The following is a 19,266-nucleotide window of genomic DNA, read 5'->3' as shown; positions in this document are numbered from 1 at the left end:
AAGAAGTGTGTTTTTGGTTGCCAGGGCAAGACAACCCTGCACAGATTCCCAAAAAACCCAGCGTTAAGGGACCAGTGGATGAAGTTTGTATTTTCAGAGCATCATCAACGGAGTTGTGTAAGACTGTTTGTTCCCTGCATTTCGACGATGATTGTTTTATAAACAAAGCCCAGATCGACGGATTTGCAGATCGTCTAATGCTTAAGGATCGAGCAGTCACAATGATAAAGGTTCGCGGTTGTGGTTGGAACCGCAGGCGGTGAGTAAAACTGCTTGTCTGCTTCAAATGTCTCTGTGTGTTGTTAGCTCAGCGCGTTAGCACAGCTTTAACTCCGCCCACACGGCCTGCCTCCAGCCGCTCGGGTTTTTCCGGAAAGACTCGTTACAGCCTATCTTTCTTTTATAAATATAATAAAACTAAAGACTTTTTGGAGATATGAAGGATGCAATACTACTCTATAGGTACTCAAGATTAACAGGAGACTGAGTGAAAATGAGCATTTCACCCCCCCTTTAATAAACTGGAAAAACGACTCGATGAGCTGTCATAAAGTGCACGATCTCACTTTCATTTCTGCCGTGATCAGTAACGTTAGGCCTGTCGCTCCGGAGACTGGATCACGAACAGTTGTACTGATCCATCCTCGAGTAACAATGAAAGTAAATGAAGACTGCTATGTTCATTCTTACATCCAACAACAAAAAAACTCAATTGCTTAGGAGACATTCTTGTCTACAGCTGCTCCGGCGTCGAAACACTGGTGGACTGTGTCTGTCCAGCTCACTCAGGGCGTGTCTATGCTCAAACTGCAGTGTCAATCAACAGTCGCGGGCGGGGCCTGTGCAAAGTGACGTCACATTGCCCAGAATCTGAGAACGGCTTGTTCTGAGACAGTGCTTATGATTTATGAAGATTTTTAAAAAAGCACTGGGTGGATTTTTATCATTATAGGTTGGTTGTGTACACACACTGCCAACACACATTTATGTTCAAACACCATGTAAAAGTGAATTTTGCATAATAGGTGCCCTTTAAACATAAAACGCTGAATAATGATATTTGAAATTGTTAATGAAAATGAAAAGGTACTTTAAATTGTGAATTAAAACAGCTAGTAGGTGGCAGCAATTCACTGTTAATGAGCGAGTCATTGCAATTCAACCGATTCATTCAGACATACAGCGGCATTTTTGCGCCCTTATCTTGAATTTTGGGGAAATCTAAATGCACTTTAATAGACCAAATATAGATAAATATATATAAAACAACTCTAAATGCACACTCGCACTGGTCTAACCTACTAGAATACATCACGTTTCTGTGCACTCTATGGGCCCTATCATACACCCGGTGCAATGCAGCGGCAGGAGTTAAGCAAGTGTTTTTTGCCAGTTTCTGCCCGATGCAGTTATCATTTTTACGTCCTGCCCCACATTGTTTAAATAGCAAATGCATTTGTGCACATCTGTGCGCCCATGGGCTGTTGGTCTGAAAACAAGGTGTGTTCAGGCGCATTGTTGGCACGTTGCTATTTTGAGGAACAGAAATAGACTGCGCCATTGACCAACTGAAACCTGTTCTAAAGTCAGTGGCCCAGTATTTATTTTGTTATTTAAAGAGAGCATTAGTAATGTGCGCCAATAGGCGGGTCCACAACCAATGTACACTGTGCTTCTGCTTATTACACACACAGGGACGCGCAGCAGCAAACAAACGTGCCAAATATTAAAAATAAAAGGATTACAATGTAAAAGATTAATATTGTGTACATAAAGATATGGTGGAATCTGGCTTGTCCCGTAGATGGTCTGCTTGCGTGCAGTGGATCTGGACATGCCCTAAGTGCACTTGCGCCGTGCTCTTTAGACCATGTGCTTAGATCCTTAAAATAGGGCCCAATGAAAGTGTTTTTGTTGTGGCCCTGTGGCCAGTTGCATGAAAATAGCTGCTAAGGTAAAACTGTGTCTTAAAACTAGTCTGGTTAACCAGCAATTAGCTACAGCTAATCAGTCATAATTTTCAGAATTAGACCAATCTGCCTTTTTATGTAACTGTCTTAAAGAGATTATCAGTCTTAAAGAGAAAAATGAGATGACTAATTTGTAAGGCTAGTCTAAGCACTTTAGGCAAGCGGCCACTGATCTATATGATGGCTCAGTTAATCTTAGATTAATCTACAATGTCAATATTTTGAAAATGTAATATTAAATAGTATATTGTTTTAAAGATGCTGTATAGAGTATAAAACAATTTAAAATACTCACATCAGTGTGTTGAGTTTACAGTGTTTATCCTGCAGTAGAGCAGCGATCTGATTCACTCCTGTGTCTCCTAGTTCACGTTCACTCAGATTCAGCTCTCTCTGGAGTAACGGGTTTTTACCCACAATTCCTCTCACATACTCACAGGCTTCATCTGCATCATGACTCAAAAACCTGCAGAAGGGAAGATAAAGCAGGAATTAATTCAGTTTTTAACAAACCATAGTATTTTTTTTTTATTAATAGTCTAATGTTAATCCTTGTTAACTTTGACAACAACAAAGATTATGCAGTTTACTGCATTACTGAATTTACAGACACTTTTCCACTTTTGGGCCAAACTGTTCTAAGAACAATAAGAAACCGTTCCAGCAATATTTCCACTTGATCCTGGTTTGGCACAGCACAATTAAAAACTGTCCTCAGGCTGGAGTACTCAGCACGATTGGCTAACTGTGCTGAACCATGCAGGTAGAATGTGGGTAGTGACGTCGGCACTCAGAATTGACGGTTCGCAAAGACAACCGTCAGCCAATAACTAAAGAGTTCGCCCCCTTTAGTTACTGTATACTGTTGCTGTATCCAACAATGAAATAGCAACTCTCTCGCCACACATCATGGCATGCCACTCTCTCGCCACACATCATGTTCTCACCCAGTGAAAAATACATCGCGGAGCAGAGAGGACACTGACAACGTGCAGACAGACAGGACAGAGACGGATACTTTTAAAATAAAATAAAGTCTCATCTTTCAAATTTAGTCATTTTTAAAGAAATTTAAACAATAAATACCGTTAATGTTTCTGACAGATCGCTGTAGCGCCTCAGTTAAAGCTGCTCGTGAACCAATCATCTCTTCCTTCTAGTTATTTTATAGCATCAAATAAACATGAATGAACATCTGAAAGAATGTTGTTTCAACTGCGGAAAGCCGTCAGTACACTTTGTTTTTCAAGTTAAAATCCACGGATGTTAATCTATTAACTCTCCTGACAGCTTTGTCGGACAAAATGGCGGATTATGATTGGTCAGATAGCCTGTCAATCAAACTTAAGCAAGGAGAACGGTTTGGCTAGACGGTGGAAAAGAGGCATAAAATTCACCTGTATGTCATTTATGTTATATTATTTCATCATGTCTCACCTCAGGGTCTTGAGTTGACAGTTCTGATCCTGTAGTAAATCATCGAGCTCCTTCACTCCTGATTGTCCAGGATCATTTCCTCTGAGATCCAGCTCTATCAGGTGTGAAGGGTTTGATCTCAGAGCTGAAGCCAGAGCTTTATAACCTTCTTCTGTGATACTGCAGTCTGAAAGTCTAGAACAGGAATGAAAATGTTACGTGATTAATTCATTATTATAGAAATTCCAGAAATGAAAGTTTACTTGTAAGTCAGATTACTTTTTTCATGCAGTGAATAAAATAATGTATTACTTTTTAAATTCAAAACAAACTATCAGAGTTATTTTTTTCAAATAAGCATGTTACTCTGTATTTTGTTATTTGTACAAATAATATGCAAACTAAACTTAGTTTCAGCCAGAAACTGATGACTAAATATGCAAACAAACTAAAGGCCCAGTGTTGCACATCATCTCACCTGAGTTTCTCCAGTTTACAGTTATTTTTCAGTCCATCAGAGAGCAGCTTCACTCCTGAATCCTGCAGATTATTATTACTCAGGTCAAGATCCTTCAGAATGCTGGAGTCTGAACTGAGAACTGAAGCCAGAGTTGAACAGCTTTCTTCTGTTAGATCACAATTGCTGAGCCTGATAATAATAATTGAACAACATCAATAATGAAGATACATAATACCATTAATTGTAGGAAAAAGACTACCATGAGAAGTTGACCAAAATGTATGGTGTTCCAGCCCTAAACAAATAAATCAGACGCTAAAATCCTGCAATGATTCTATGCCTTATAGCATCAACATAATCACTGTTTTACACACAGCCACCATGCAGTAAATTCAGAGTTAAGATACAGATCCACACAATTGTACACAATTGTCCCAGCTCAATGGAACCTGTTTTAATTTAGTCCAAGCTGATTTGAGGAAGCAGTGGCTTGTAAACATTAGGGCTGGACCCGAATATTCGAACATTCGTTCGGTGGGTTGGTAATCGATTTGAAAATTTGACATTCGAATATTCGTTTTTTGTTTTTTTTGCACACCTGGGATCCCCGCGAAACGGTTCTCATTCGCGCTTGAATAAGGCCGGCATGCCTGAGCTTGTGTTTTGCAGGTTAAGCTGCATTGCTTTGACATTGTGGAAAATAGAATAATAGATTTAGTTTTTCTTTATTTAAATTTCATTTTTCTTTATTTAAATTTTGTTTTTTCTTTATTTAAATTTCGATTTTCTTTATTTAAATTTCGATTTTCTTTATTTAAATCTACCCTTTACTGTGTCAGTAATTTGGTAGTCAGAAAAATATTAGACTACCTTAAAAGTATTGCTTAATTTAACAGACCTGTGTGTGTGCGTTTTATATCACTAGTGCAGTGTCCGTTCTTGGAGCATAAAGCCCTGCCCGCGTGAAGTGTGCCGCTTCCTGCTCGCGCTGTTCTGTAGTTTACTAAAAGTTTATTAATTCTGAACGTGTTGCGTCTCGCGTATCTATCTATATTGCACCAAATGCGTCACTGCACTCCCTTGTGAAGTCGATTGGATGAACGGTTGTCGAAATAATCAAAATGCAAACGGACAGACAGACACATAGAGATTCCTGCCTTTATTAGAGAGAAGAATATGTTCAGCCCCCTCTCTCCGAAGCTTCGAATATTCGATGTTCATTACTACCGAAGCTTCGAAGCTCAAAAAATGGTATTCGGACCAGCCCTAGTAAACATACGAAAATATTTCACCTCAGGGCAGGGCTGTCGCTAGAGGGGAGAAAGGTGGCGATGATTATTAATAAAGTCAAAACATTATTCGTTGTTTGACATCCCTAAACAGTAAAAAATCGGTCCTCATGAATGACTGTAACATAAATGCACTGAAAAGAAATGCTTGAGCCTTTAATGAGCAGAACATGGAAGTACTAGTGCAAGTTGTCCATAACTTTTTCTTTAGGCCACCTTTCTGTGGACAATAATAATGCATTGTAAATTAAATCCAGCAAAGAACACTGAAATTTGTACATCTGGCAGATTTTATATACAAATATTTATATTTATAATAGTAAATTAAATCAAATCTCAAAGTTGAATACAGGCTTTTGCAAAAAAATATATACATATATATATATATATATATATATATATATATATATATATATATAATAATAATAATAATAATAATAATAATAATAATAATTGACAAAAGAGAAAAGACATGGGGAACAGAACATCCAGTGTGTCAAATTCCTGTGATTTCTGTGGTGTTGAATGTAGCTGATGGTGAAATGTACTCACTCAAGTATCTCTAGTTCACACACAGGATTCTTCAGTCTTTCACAGATCTCTTTGACTCCTGAGTTCAGCAGACGGCTGTTGTTCAGGTTCAGCTCTTTCAGGATGGTTTTAGAGGAGAGAACAGTAGCTAGAACTGAACAGCTTTTCTCTGTCTGATCACAATTATTCAGCCTGAACACAGAAACAGCATTATTTATTATTACGCACATATTCACCACACACCATACAAACAGCTCTTCATATCTGCTGACACGTGACTGACAGTCATTTACAATCAATTAACAAAGAAGTTATAATGTATATATTATGTTGACTCACTTGATTTTCTTCACTTTGCTATGAGAGTCCATCAAAAGAGCAGAGAGCTTCTCTCCATCCAGATCTCCTAATATATCTTCACTCAGATCCAGTTCTGTCAGTATTAATGGACTTTTACCCAGAACTTTAGTGAGATACTCACACACTTCCTGTGCAGCAGCACTTTTCAAAAACCTACAGGAAATAGAAGAGAATTATTTGGACAAATTTCTGGACATTAGACATTGTTTTGTTTCTGCTGCTTTGTTTACGATCAGATCATTTTAAACCAGTAAACTCCTGGAGATTTTTTAGTATTTCAAGAATCAACTAAGTGAAAGCATTCAAACAGTCAGTCCAAAACAGAGCTAAAGCAGAGAAAACCCAGATTTCAGCAAATCACTGTAACTGTGTATTTGGCTTCAGAGCAGCCCAAGAAGTTTCATATTGTGCTGTGTGAAATACAGACTGCAAGCATTTTATAATGGATTCTGCCCGAAGAAGCATGTTTTAGAGGTTTCAGTTTCTGTTGTTGTACTATATACATATATTGTAGAACCTAGAAACGAGTTAGCATTTTAGCACTCTCAGTTCCATTGTCCTGAAGTTGATGGGTTTTGAATGGGTTTTTGCTTACATGCTTAAGGTTGTGTTTACCACAGACATTATTTCAAGATATTTACTAAAGCTTTTACTTGTCTTGTAAAAAGCAATTGCTGACAAGTGGCTAAATGGAACTACAGAGATTGTTGGGAAATTAAACATCATCAGCCGAACATGTAAACGCATCTACTCACTAGTCCATTTTCACAGCCTCGTTAAATGCACTCTTGCAAACTATTATAGTTGTTAGACTTGTAGGAAGCTTAGTGATGGTGTCATTGAAGTCATGCATGTAGAGTGGCCATGGTGTAGTTAGTTTATAGCCTACATTTATCATTTGACTTCTGCAGATTGTATTTACGCATCAAAATTCTTAATTTGTGAAGATTTTTATGATTAAGCTTTTATTAGTCACAGACCTTATTTAATCCAAAAGCCTAAGAAAAAAACCTTATTGGGTTTTTGTCAAGTTAACCAAGGTGATGCTGACTTCAGTTAAATGATCATTAGGCTGCATATATTAGGTCAGTCGGAACCGGGAACACTTCCCATAACACCCAATGTACTCGAGAATGAGAATGGCATCTACGCTAATGTTAACTACCGGTATAATCTGCCGGACCCAGGCTGTATCCAATTTAGATGGTGGACCTGCGCCTAGACACGACCACAACGCATCCCTGAAGTGTCAGCAGAGATTATGTCAACTAGACTCTCCCCTGTGAAGGCCTCATCGAGACGACAGTCATCGGCACTGATCCTCAACAAACTCATCTCCATATGCGCAAGATTACTGCGATCTTCAACCAGCTGGAACTGGATAATATTTTGAATGTTCCAATCTGACTTCTGACTTGTAATGCTGCCTGAATCGTAACTTATAAACTGTTCGTTCATTGGCCAGAGGAGACCTGTATTTTTTTTTCTCCATTCTGTCACCTGATGGAGTTTTGGCTCCTTGCCACTGTCACCTTTTTCGCCTTTCTTTGCTAACTAAATTAATAACTTTTTTTTTTTTACAACAAAAATGAATCATCACTGAGCTTACTTAAGCTGGACTGTGACACTAATTTCTTCTGGAAACAAACTTTGCTGCATTAGTTTCCTGTTATGTCTGTAAAGCTGCTTTGAAACAATCTGTATAGAAAAAAGCGCTATATAAATAAAGGTGACTTGACTTGACTTAAACTATACTAAAGTTCACACAACAACTTCCAGTTCAAACACTTTAAGGAAACATTAAAACTGTGTACGGCTTGCATCGGTCATTGGTGGACCATAAAGCTGAGTTTGCTAAGTTTTTTCCACATGCAGCCACTAGCAACATTAGCTTGTGAAGTGCTGTCGGAAATTATCTACACACAAAATAAATGTAGCCCATTTAAAAATGCAACATTATGCAGATTGTTCAGTAACTGTTTAAAGTCTATTCAGAATTCATGTGGGAAGTACTTCTCAGAAAAACACAAGAATTACATCTTTGTGTTTTGTTAAGACAATGTAATACAATGTTCCAAACAATCATAATCTTCCAAATTTTGTGATGTGATTAATTAAACAATGAATCAAAAGAAGACATGTCTTCCCAAATGATTACTGATGTAGCATTTCATTATGGTTGCAGAAAGTTAAAGTACAATTAAATTTCTTAACCTGATGGTTTTCAATCTATAGTGCACATCCTGTAATAAATCACTGAGCTCCTTCACTCCAGATCGTCCAGGATCATTTCCTCTGAGATCCAGCTCTATCAGGTGTGAAGGGTTTGATCTCAGAGTTGAAACCAGAGCTGTATAACCTTCTTCTGTGATACTGCAGTCTGAAAGTCTGAAAAAACAAAACAATATTATGTATTCTTTGTTGAGAGATAGTTCATCATACAAGTACTGAGCTTTACAAATAATTCTGACAAACTAAAATGTCTAAACATGTTTGCTTTTCTCCAAAATGATCTCTACTGTATATATACATTAACCAAAACCTTGATAATAAATGTATTAATTGAATCAACTGTCCAAAATAATTGATTTATTCAACCACATATTGTTTCAAAATCAATTTCTTCAGTTACACACAAAAGGAGATGTTAGGCAGGACATTAGGCTGTCACAGTAAAACTGAGGTGAAAAGGGTCAAATTATAGCCTTCATTTTCATCATTTTATCTAATCAAACATTATAAATGTATATAGAATTGTGCAATGATATAAATACACACTTCAGCTTTTCCAGACTGCATTGTGTATTTGCCAACAGAACACAGATCTTCTTCATTCCAGAGTTTCCTAGTTTATTCTCACTCAGATCCAGCTCTATCAGGTTTGAAGGGTTTGAATTAAATGCTGAAGTCAGAGCAGCACAACCTTCTGCTGTAATACTGTTATTATTCAGCCTGAAGAGAAACAAAACAAAGACAGGAAACATTCTTTAGTTTATTTCTGCCACAACAACAATAATAAAGAATAATGGTTCTTATTCTGCAAACCCATTAAAGAACAGCAATGACAGTAAACTGTAAATTACTCACATCAGTGTGTTGAGTTTACAGTGTTTATCCTGCAGTAGAGCAGCAATCTGATTCACTCGTGTGTCTCTTAGTTCACGTTCACTCAGATTCAGTTCTCTCAGGAGCAACGGGTTTTTACCCACAATTCCTCTCACATACTGACAGGCTTCATCTGCAGGAGGACTCAAAAACCTGCAGCAGGGAAGATAAAGCAGGATTCAATTCAGTTCAAAACTAAACTTGATCTCATGAAAATAGCATCTGATTGTCTTGAATTTACTTTGATGCAACAGATCATTTAGTCAAGTAATATTTATATTAATAATTCATCTGCACTAGGGATGCCCTCGACTAATGATTTTTCTAGTCAACTAGTAGGCCTGGTTTCACAGACAGGGCTTAGACTAAGCCAAGATTAGGCCTTAGTTCAATTAGGGCATTTAAGTAGCTTTTAAAAAGTTCTCCTAGAAAGAAAACATTACTGGTGTGCAGCTTGAGACAAAATAATGGCACTGACATATTTTAAGATATGTCAGCGCAAGTTGCTTTCAGTTAAAACAGCTCAAACATGCAATTTAGTCTAGGACTAACTTAAGCCTTGTCTGTCAAACTGGGGGGTAGTCTTTAATTTAAGCAAATAGTTGACTAATAATTAATAAACCATATGACACATAATTATGAGCCTTAATAATTATAGCCTATAATTGTCAGGGTTCTCCTCTGGCAGTTCTGTCAGTCTCGTCTTTGTTTAATGTGTCTTTGTTTGTGTTGGCCATGTGCTCCTGTGTTCCTGCCTCCTTGTTTCCAATTACCACACCCTCTTGTTTAGTCATTGATTAGTCCTAGTTTGTCTGAAGGTGTGTTCCACATCGGCTGCGGCTGGATGTAACCGATCGGCGAGAGTAGCCGCGTGCAGGCGGGGAGGAGCTGCAAACGGAGACGTGAAGTCGGACACTTTCTGGTTCCCGTGGTGACCGCTCACGTGGTGTTTGCATACTTTACCACAGCTGAAGTGAAATAAATGCAATATTTGCCAAATAATAGATGTTTCAGACACATTTTCATTCAATACTTTATGTACTGCTTCATACAGTGTCTGTTTGAACAAGAATAAAGTTCAACATAAGCTACTATCAATGAAGTGGAGTCTACGTTTTTTAATCAGTTTTAATTTGATAAACATGACACAATATAACATCGCAACGACATGAAAAGAGTGTTTACTGTTATAGAAAACTGATTTGAGAGCTTTAGAGGAACTAAAGGTGTTTGAATAAACACGAAACACATGTGATCGTTGTCATGCAGTGAATCCGGCCAATCGTGGAACAGCTGTGTCGTCATCAGCCCTCCTGCAGCCCAGTGCAGCCGCTCTTGAGAAGCTGCGCTGGCTGAGTTCTCCGGCTACTCTCGAATCGCTCTCGCGGTACTTTGATGGCATACGTCACAGTCACGTGGTGTCGGCACTGTATCAAGTCGGACAAAATTTCTAACCGGCATGCACTGGTTTAAATCAGCCGCCGATCGGTCTGCGCAGAGCTGCATGAAGTCGAACAAGCCTTGAGTGTGCTCACCCTTTCCTCGTGTTCTCAGCTCCTCGTTTGTATGAGTGTGTTCACCTGTTCCTTGTGTTGTCTGCTTCCTTTATAATGTGTGCTCTTTCCGTCATGTTTTGCAGATTCGTTAAACATTGTGCCTCTGTGTACTTTCTTAGTACTTTTCTTGTTGCTAAATCTATAGTGTTATTTGTACAAGTTAATTAATTTTGCAGTGCTTTTGTTCTGCCATCGGCCCTGTCTGTCTTGTATTTTCACTGTGTCTTTAGATCCTGTCCTGTCCTGCAAGCAGACCTTCCCTAGCTGTTTACTCTTCTTGCATAACAGCAAGCCTGGTGTAGAGCCTGAGATACTGGAGTGCATTGGCCGTTGTACTCGGGGTTCCTGCCTGGCCGTCGCTGGTATCCTCTGGTCTTATTCTGCCCTGCCAGAACTGCTCTCCAGGCTACCGTCATCTTGAGCTAGTTACAGTGGTTGCTCTTCCTGCTTACCTGTCCTCGTGCCCCGTTCCCTGCCTAGTGTTTGGACTGTTATGCCCTCCTCTTCCTCACTATCTTGTCTAGTCTGCTGTTTTATTATTTAATCCCTGAACACTCTTTGAGTCTTCCCTCAGAGATCCGTGATAATACTGTATAGGCAAAAAAAAAAAGAAAACTTGCCAAAACGCACTGGCAAAAGTAATGATTATGAATGTGTCGTGAAAAACAGCAAGGAGACAGCCCAATCATTCATTGATAAACTAGTGTTTACTGTGTTTTCAGCTGACTCGTCACCTCTGCAGTAGTGGACGAACCTATATGCGTATGGATTACATAATCTGAGAATATTTTTTTCCAGTTGAATTGGTTCATTTCAAAATAGTCATTTCAAGCTTTCTATGAATATATTTCTCATGTCTGTGATGCAAGTATACACTGAGTTTCATTCTATTTTTTGACACGCTCAAGTTCACAGGGACTGAGTCAGCAGACAGCGCATCCTGTTTGTTTTCATTATTTATAAAAGCACAACATTTTGTTTTTATTTTGAGCATGCACAAATAAAATAAGCCCCTATACAGTTTTGAATGATGTATTAATCTTACCTGTATGACCAAAAGTGACAGAGTATCTTAAGTTAAATGCAAGTGATTGCACCAGCACCTCCATGTTAACTGTCATGCAGCACACTACTATTCAACTTCCACACTCTGCACAAACATATGAATATGCACCAAACAATATCACACATTTTTCTACGTTAGTATTTGAGCGAGCTGTAATATAAAGCTGCTAATAGTTAATGTGATAAAAATGTGATGAGACATATTTGCGGTCGGTGAATGATAGGCGAGCATTTGGATTTCCTGCCCAACTGTAATTGCCATAAGGACCAGCCAATAATTATCCATCTGTCGTGGACTGCGTGACTTGCCACTTCCTGTGGAGTTTTTTTTCTTCTTCTGCAACTTACCAACTAATACAATTTTGGTCAACTAAGCCTCTTCTCATTGATTACTAGGGTGCAGCCCTAATCTGTACATTATTATTTATTTTTTTCATCACGTCTCACCTCAGTGTCTTGAGTTGACAGTTCTGATCCTGTAGTAAATCACTGAGCTCCTTCACTCCTGATTGTCCAGGATCATTTCCTCTGAGATCCAGCTCTATCAGGTGTGAAGGGTTTGATCTCAGAGCTGAAGCCAGAGCTTTATAACCTTCTTCTGTGATACTGCAGTCTGAAAGTCTAAAAAGCAATTGATTAAGTCTTATAAGTCAAACAATTAACTAATTCAATAAAAACAATATTTATTTTTCAGGATTATCATATTCATAATTCTCAGTACTCAAAAAGCCACAGGTGTGACTATTTTTTTTATGCATTTATTTTTTATTTCTGTAAGTGACATGACTGACATAAGATTTCTGCCCATGCTTAAATTCAAACCTGAGTATCTGCAGTGTACACTGTGAAGTTCCCAGTAGAGTGGAGATTTCTGTTACTCCAGAGTTTCCTAGTTTATTCTCACTCAGTTCCAGCTCTTTCAGGTTTGAAGGGTTTGAATTAAATGCTGATGCCAAAACAGAACAACCTTCTGCTGTAATACTGCTGCAGTTTAACCTGTAGAAGACAGAACAAAGCAACAAATTAAAATGGTGTATACATGCATAAAATTATACAGGCTTTTAGCTTTAGTAATCGCTACTTTTATCCACGAATATCAGATTTGCATTATAACTGATTTTTTTTTAATAACTTACTTCAGCTTTTTCAGTTGACACTGTTTATTATTGAACAGCACAGAGTAGATCTTCATTCCTGAGTCTCTCAGTTCAGTCCCACTCAGATTCAGCTCTGTCAGATTTGACGGGTTTGAATTTAAAGCTTCAGTCAGAACATGACAATCTTCATCTGTTATATCGCTGTTATTCAGACTAAATAAAGAGTAAACATAGTTAGGAGTTTTATGTACACATGATGGTGATGATGACATTGCAAATATACATAACACAATGAGCAAGTTCACAATTATAATAAAAAAAAATTATTGCAATGATAATAAAACTTACATCAATGTGTTGAGTTTACAGTGTTTATCCTGCAGTACAGCAGCAAGTTCCTTCAATCCTGAGGGTCCTAGTTCACATTCACTCAGATTCAGTTCTCTCAGGAGTAACAGATTTTCACCCAGAACTCTGTTTACAGACTGACAGGCTTTCTCTGCAGCAGAATTTAAAAACCTGGAGAAGGGAAGATAAAGCAGGATTCAATTAAATTCTTGACTAAACCTTTATTAATAGCATCTGATTGCAATTGAAAACAGTGTTAAATGTATTATGTTCAATTTACTTTGCAATGGATTGTATTAACCCTTGGGGGCTCAACCTGTTTTTGGGGCCCTTGAGATGTTTTGATATGCCCTGACATTTGTGCTTTTTTCACTTGCTTATAAATATATTAATGGCAAAAGTGTTATTACACTCTATTTAGCACAAACAGGGCTACCATAATATGTGAGCAACATGTATGTACATGTTTGTATTTTTGTATTTTTGAGAGAATAACATTTATGCATGATTATTGAAAAAACAAAAAAATTAAGTCTCTGAAAAAAAAGGCCACAAAACACATACTAAATATGTGTCCACAAGACTTTTGACTAATGGATGTTGTCACCTAGAGTTTTTGCTTGAAAATAATGTGAAAATCATCCTACCAACTCATTCACATAAAACAATACATTGATTCAAATTTTGAAGGACATTTCTTGTTTGGAAAGGCAACATGTGTGTTGTTCAAAATCCTGCCGCGCCACAGAGGGCCATTTACGTAGTTTTATATTAAATTTACATGTATTTGTCGCCATTAATGTATATACTGACTTCACCCTGTGCTGCAATATACATTTCGTTTTAAATTCATTTACAGAAATCAGCTGCGTGGATGAAAACTGCTGATGTTATCGGATTTTCAGGAGATATTCTCAATTCATTCAGTTAATGGACGCTCTGAGGTAAAGTGTTCAGACTGCAGACTTAGCAACAATTGTATTTAATTGTACAGTACAATCATAACAAAGACATTATCTTAATTTCATTATGTCCTTAAACATAACAATATTGCTGGCCATAAACTGAGAAAGTGCACGTCCGGTGTGCGATAACTTGAGTTGTTTTAGACGCGACGCGCTTCTTGTCCAGTGTGCGACCCCCTTAACAAAAAGAAATCAAGGGACATTTAGAATAGATAAAAATGTGCGTGTTGAGAATTTATTTGTTAGAAGACTATTTAAAAGAATAGTTATGAAAGTTAAGATTAATAAGTTAAAATGAATAAGTTAACATTAATACCGACAGTTAATACACAACACTAAGATTAACAGTTCATATGTGGTTAAAAACAAACTATGTGTCATTATGATTTGTGAATTGACTTCATTTCCCAAGATGCATTGAGCAATGGTAAAAGTCACGTGAAGTTTTGTTGATGGTTCTGGGAATTTTTGGCAACAGTAATCTTGTTAATGATTTGCTGAACAAGCACACGCTGTATTTACTCTTGTTTTTTGTTTTTTTCATTAAACGTCTAAATCGAAGCAACGTCTTGCTTCGTTATTCTTAGTTGCTAAGACGATAAATGTACAACAGTGCGATTAATTGCGATTAACTGCGAGTTAACTATGACATTAATGCGATTAATCGCGATTAAGTATTTTAATCGTTTGACAGCACTAATATATATATATATATATATATATATATATATATATATATATATATATATATATAAAAATAGTAGTTTATTTAGAATATAGTTAACAATATAATCCAAATATGAATAAAAGTCAAAAGCACATTTTGAGTACATAGTCATACCTGGAAACAAATCCAGTTCAATATCGGCTATAATGGGCCATTCTACAGAATTACAGAACAAAGTTAGATTTGGAAACATCTTGAAAGAAAGGTGTCTTTCTCCACAATTTTCTTATCAATGCTAATTGTATAATATCCAAGGTTCACATCTCCATACTTGCCAACCTTGAAATTAGTTTTTGCGTACCGAGGGGGGGGGGGGGGGGGGGGTGCTGTTGTGGCGGCTTACTAATGTAATCTAAAAAAAAAATTTACAATTAAGATAGGCTACTTAATTTATTATTCCAATATCCAAATATGATACTAAATACCACAGGGAAAAGGGCTTCTATTTGTGACGTGCTGTCTTTGCATTTGAACATTGCGCATTTTAAACAGGACACGCATTAGCTGAATAAATGTTACCCAATACAAACATATTTATAGAAAACTGTTGACAATGATTAGACATGAGTCCAATAATAGCATAACGAATCACTGATTCTAAAAAGAATATCAAGTATACCGGTAATAGACGAATCCGACATATGAGGGCTGTTAACAGTAAAACGTCCATCATTTAACGAATTTTAAAAACAAGGATGGATAATACAAAATGCTTTTTGGCATTTTGACGGAAAAAACAAAAAAAACAAAAAAAACACAAGCAAGAACAAAATTTAAACTTAGCCCGTCAAATTAAATTTTACAATTATCTTCTCTCTCTGTGTGCGCGCGTCCGTTTGTGAGAGAGAGCTCGCGCAGCACTGATACAACGGTACTTTTTAATCCATAACTAACATGCTAGTTTTCATACAAAATAAATATGTAACATAATTAGGTACTTTAGTTATTATTAACACAAACGTAACACATGAAGGCTACGTTTATAAGCACTGAGAATTAATTAATAAACGCCTGTTTCTCCAGACTCGCGCTTATCCGTAATCCACAAATCGCATCACTTTCATAATCACTATGTCACGGTTGTTGAATGCATTGTTTTCTTCTTGTCTCGTGTCATTGTTGTTTATGTGTGAGTGGGCGTTGTCCCGCTCACGTGTCCGTCAGCGCTCCAGCTGATCATCATCATCAATCACTGTTCACAGCTGCGATTCATTTCCGTTCCTATATATACTCACACCATTCTCTGTTCCAGTGTCGGATTGTTTGTTGATGTCCTGTGACCTACCGTGTCTGTTTCCCCGTGGAGTTGCCGTGTCTGTGTTCGCCTTGCCTTGTCTTCCTGCCATTGTGTTCGTCATCCTTGGGTTCACCGCACTCCAGCACCGGGATTGGGATTCACCACTATCACAGCACCAGCGCATAGTGTTGTTTTTGGCGGCCTGTTTTAATTTTAGTTTTAGTCTAGTCTTTGTGTCAGGCTGTCATTTTAGTTTTTATTAGTTTTAGTCACATTCATATTCTTTTTAGTCTAGTCAAGTTTTAGTCGACGAAAACTGATGACATTTTAGTCTAGTTTTAGTCAACGAAAACTGATGACATTTTAGTCTAGTTTTAGTCGACGAAAACTGATGACATTTTAGTCTAGTTTTAGTCAATGAAAATTGTATTTTAGTCTCTTTTTAGTAATGCGATTCTATTTAACCCAGTCAATATAGAATTTCAAACAAGGCTATCTTATTATAGGCTATTTAGTAGGCCTATATTTAGGGCTGTGACGGTGGCAGGTTTTTTTACCACCGCGGTAATGGACCAACTACCGGCGGTGGTTGGGGGGTTATTAAAAAAAAAAACTCGTTTTATATTTCCACACAAAGACGCGTGATACACTCTGCGCTTTGAGAGGGATGTGGGACACGAGCAGGAAAACACGAAGATATCGATCTCTTTATGATATCTTAGTGTTTTCTACTTGATGTAAATTGGTTTGAAGAGCGAATTTTATCCTCCACAAGGGCGAGATATTTAGGCTGTGTTTGAGATTGCGCTGCCAGAGAAAGTGAAACTAAAAATCACCCACACGTGTCAAACGCGCTTTACAACTAAACTCGCGCCCAATGTCTAATATAACAAGCACAAACTGTGTTAAAAAGAATTTGACATGCAAGTACAAATGTAGGCTATCTGTCCTACAGCGTTTTTCTACTTTACCACAGTAAAGAATACGAATATAATAGGCCTAATTAAAAGCGAACCAAGAAACGTTTATAATACCTTTAGAAAATGGGTGAGACGTGACGTGAGTGAAGATTTGGGAAAAGAAACAAGAGATTCCATGCAGGGATGAGTCACGATTTTTGGATATTCGATTAGTTTATTTAATTATAAAATATCGAATAGGTTGTGCGATTATATCTACTCTAAAATAAAATCTCCATGTTCTGGCGCTGATGCGGTGACGTGTTCATGTAACAAGAGACGCTGCCAATAACGCACATAACAGCTGTCACAAAGAACCAGCAAAAGTAATGATTATGAATGTGTCAAATATATCAATGAGACATTTTAATAGAATAACTAATGGAGTAATATATGGTTAAATTCGCTGATAATCGGGTGACCAGATCGCAATCCAGAATTTAAAGCCGACAAAGCTATGGGTTCACGCACAACTCTCTCATTCGTCGTGACGTTACATTTCGTCTCGTCTCGTTTTGGTCAACGAAAATGAAGAGACATTTTAGCATAGTTTTTATTTTTTAAACCACATTTAGTCTCGTTTTTATTCGTCAACGATATTGCATTATACATGTATTTTAGTCATCGTCACATGACCATGCATTTACGTCTAGTCTCGTCTCGTTTTCGTCAGGTGATAACGGTTCGTTGACGACAATATTTCGTCATAATTGTCGTTGACGAAAGCAACACTACCAGCGCACCACAGACCATCAAGTCCCTGCCTGAGTCTGAATCTCCGCCTTCCTGTTCTTTCTGTTGTGTGTACTTTGGAGAATAAATATCACTTTGCAGTATCTGCGATTGCTTCCTGTTTATTCTATCATGACAGAACAATCCGACCGTTCCATGGAAGCAGCAGGTGGCGCCGCAGCAACGATGGACGACTTTGTTCGTGCAAGTATTCAAAGGATGGACGCTCAGGACCGCCATCAAGGAGAAGCGGCGCGCGCGATTCAGGCTCTCATCACGCAGGTGTCCGAGCTGACCCAGCGTTTTCAACAGCTGCAACCTCCCGCTGCGCCAGCCGCACCGCCCGTCCCTCCCACACCACCGATGCCCGCCTCCCAGTCCGAGCCACGCCTCCCGACTCCTGAGCCATACTCTGGTGAGCCTAACTTTTGCCGGCCGTTTTTGACTCGATGCAGCATGCATTTTGCTCTCCAGCCCAGAGCCTTTGAGAGAGAGGAATCTAAAGTGGCGTTTGTCCTCACGTTACTGACTGGGAGAGCGGCACTATGGGGGACGGCGGTGTGGGAGAACCAAGAACCATGCTGTTCCTCGTTCCAGGAGCTCTCTCTGGAGATGAGAAGAGTTTTTGACCGCGCGGTTGCGGGGAGAGAGGCTGCCAGGGTCTTGTCTGAACTACGTCAGCGAGAACGATCTGTTTCGGATTATGCCATCGAGTTCAAGACCCTGGCGGCCGAGTGTCGCTGGAACGAGGAAGCGCAGTGGGATAGGTTCCTGCATGGGCTGGCCGACCGCGTCCAGAGGGAGATCTACGCCCTGGACCTGCCCCCCTCACTGAACGGACTCATCGACCTGGCTCTGAGGGTGGACGCCCGATTAGCCCGGGTCGGACCACGCGCTCCACCCAGCCTGCCTCGTGGGGGGGTGGAACATCAATGGTCCAGCGGCATGGACGCGGCCGGTCCCTCCGATCCCGAGCCCATGCAGGTGGGTCGAGCTCGGCTTTCCCGGGAGGAGAGGGAGAGGCGGAGATCCCTTGGCCTTTGCCTGTACTGCGGGGGCGCGGGACATTTCGCTAACAACTGCCCGGTAAAAGGCCAAGCCCGATAGTAAGCATGAGGCTACTATCGGGTGGGATCTCCGCCGAAAAGTCCTCATCTACGTCCACCATCCTCCCGGGAAGACTTAGATGGTCTGGTCACGATCATCACTGCACCGCACTGGTGGACTCCGGGGCTGAAGGTAATTTCATGGATCGCACCTTTGCACTGCAGTTTCAAGTCCCACTCAGAACACTTCCCCAGAGAATCACCGTACATGCACTCAATGGACAGTCACTACCTACCATCTCCCAGGCCACCGAGAACATCACGCGCATCACCTCAGGGAATCATGCAGAGACGATATCATTTTTCATCACGGACTCACATCACACACCCATTGTCCTGGGTC

At 39.0% G+C, this 19,266-nt stretch overlaps 1 protein-coding gene across 1 annotated transcript in view; it reads right to left on the bottom strand.

The window, feature by feature from the left end:
- Positions 1–19,266, bottom strand: part of LOC311089879 (uncharacterized protein) — an 832,216-nt gene that overhangs the window by 84,591 nt on the left and 728,359 nt on the right. Inside the window, exons 71-82 of the mRNA XM_084124910.1 lie at positions 13,198–13,368; positions 12,889–13,062; positions 12,575–12,748; positions 12,200–12,373; positions 9,114–9,284; positions 8,805–8,978; positions 8,241–8,414; positions 6,006–6,179; positions 5,688–5,858; positions 3,865–4,035; positions 3,408–3,581; positions 2,266–2,436 (exon numbers count right to left, since the gene is read on the bottom strand). Coding sequence (XP_083981036.1) covers positions 2,266–2,436; positions 3,408–3,581; positions 3,865–4,035; positions 5,688–5,858; positions 6,006–6,179; positions 8,241–8,414; positions 8,805–8,978; positions 9,114–9,284; positions 12,200–12,373; positions 12,575–12,748; positions 12,889–13,062; positions 13,198–13,368 — 2,073 coding nt within the window. The remainder of the gene's footprint in view (positions 1–2,265; positions 2,437–3,407; positions 3,582–3,864; positions 4,036–5,687; positions 5,859–6,005; positions 6,180–8,240; positions 8,415–8,804; positions 8,979–9,113; positions 9,285–12,199; positions 12,374–12,574; positions 12,749–12,888; positions 13,063–13,197; positions 13,369–19,266) is intronic.

Source organism: Abramis brama (genome assembly GCF_963993115.1).
Source record: "Abramis brama genome assembly, chromosome: 9".
NCBI lineage: Eukaryota > Metazoa > Chordata > Actinopteri > Cypriniformes > Leuciscidae > Abramis > Abramis brama.
This window is presented reverse-complemented; position numbering and strand designations above follow the sequence as displayed.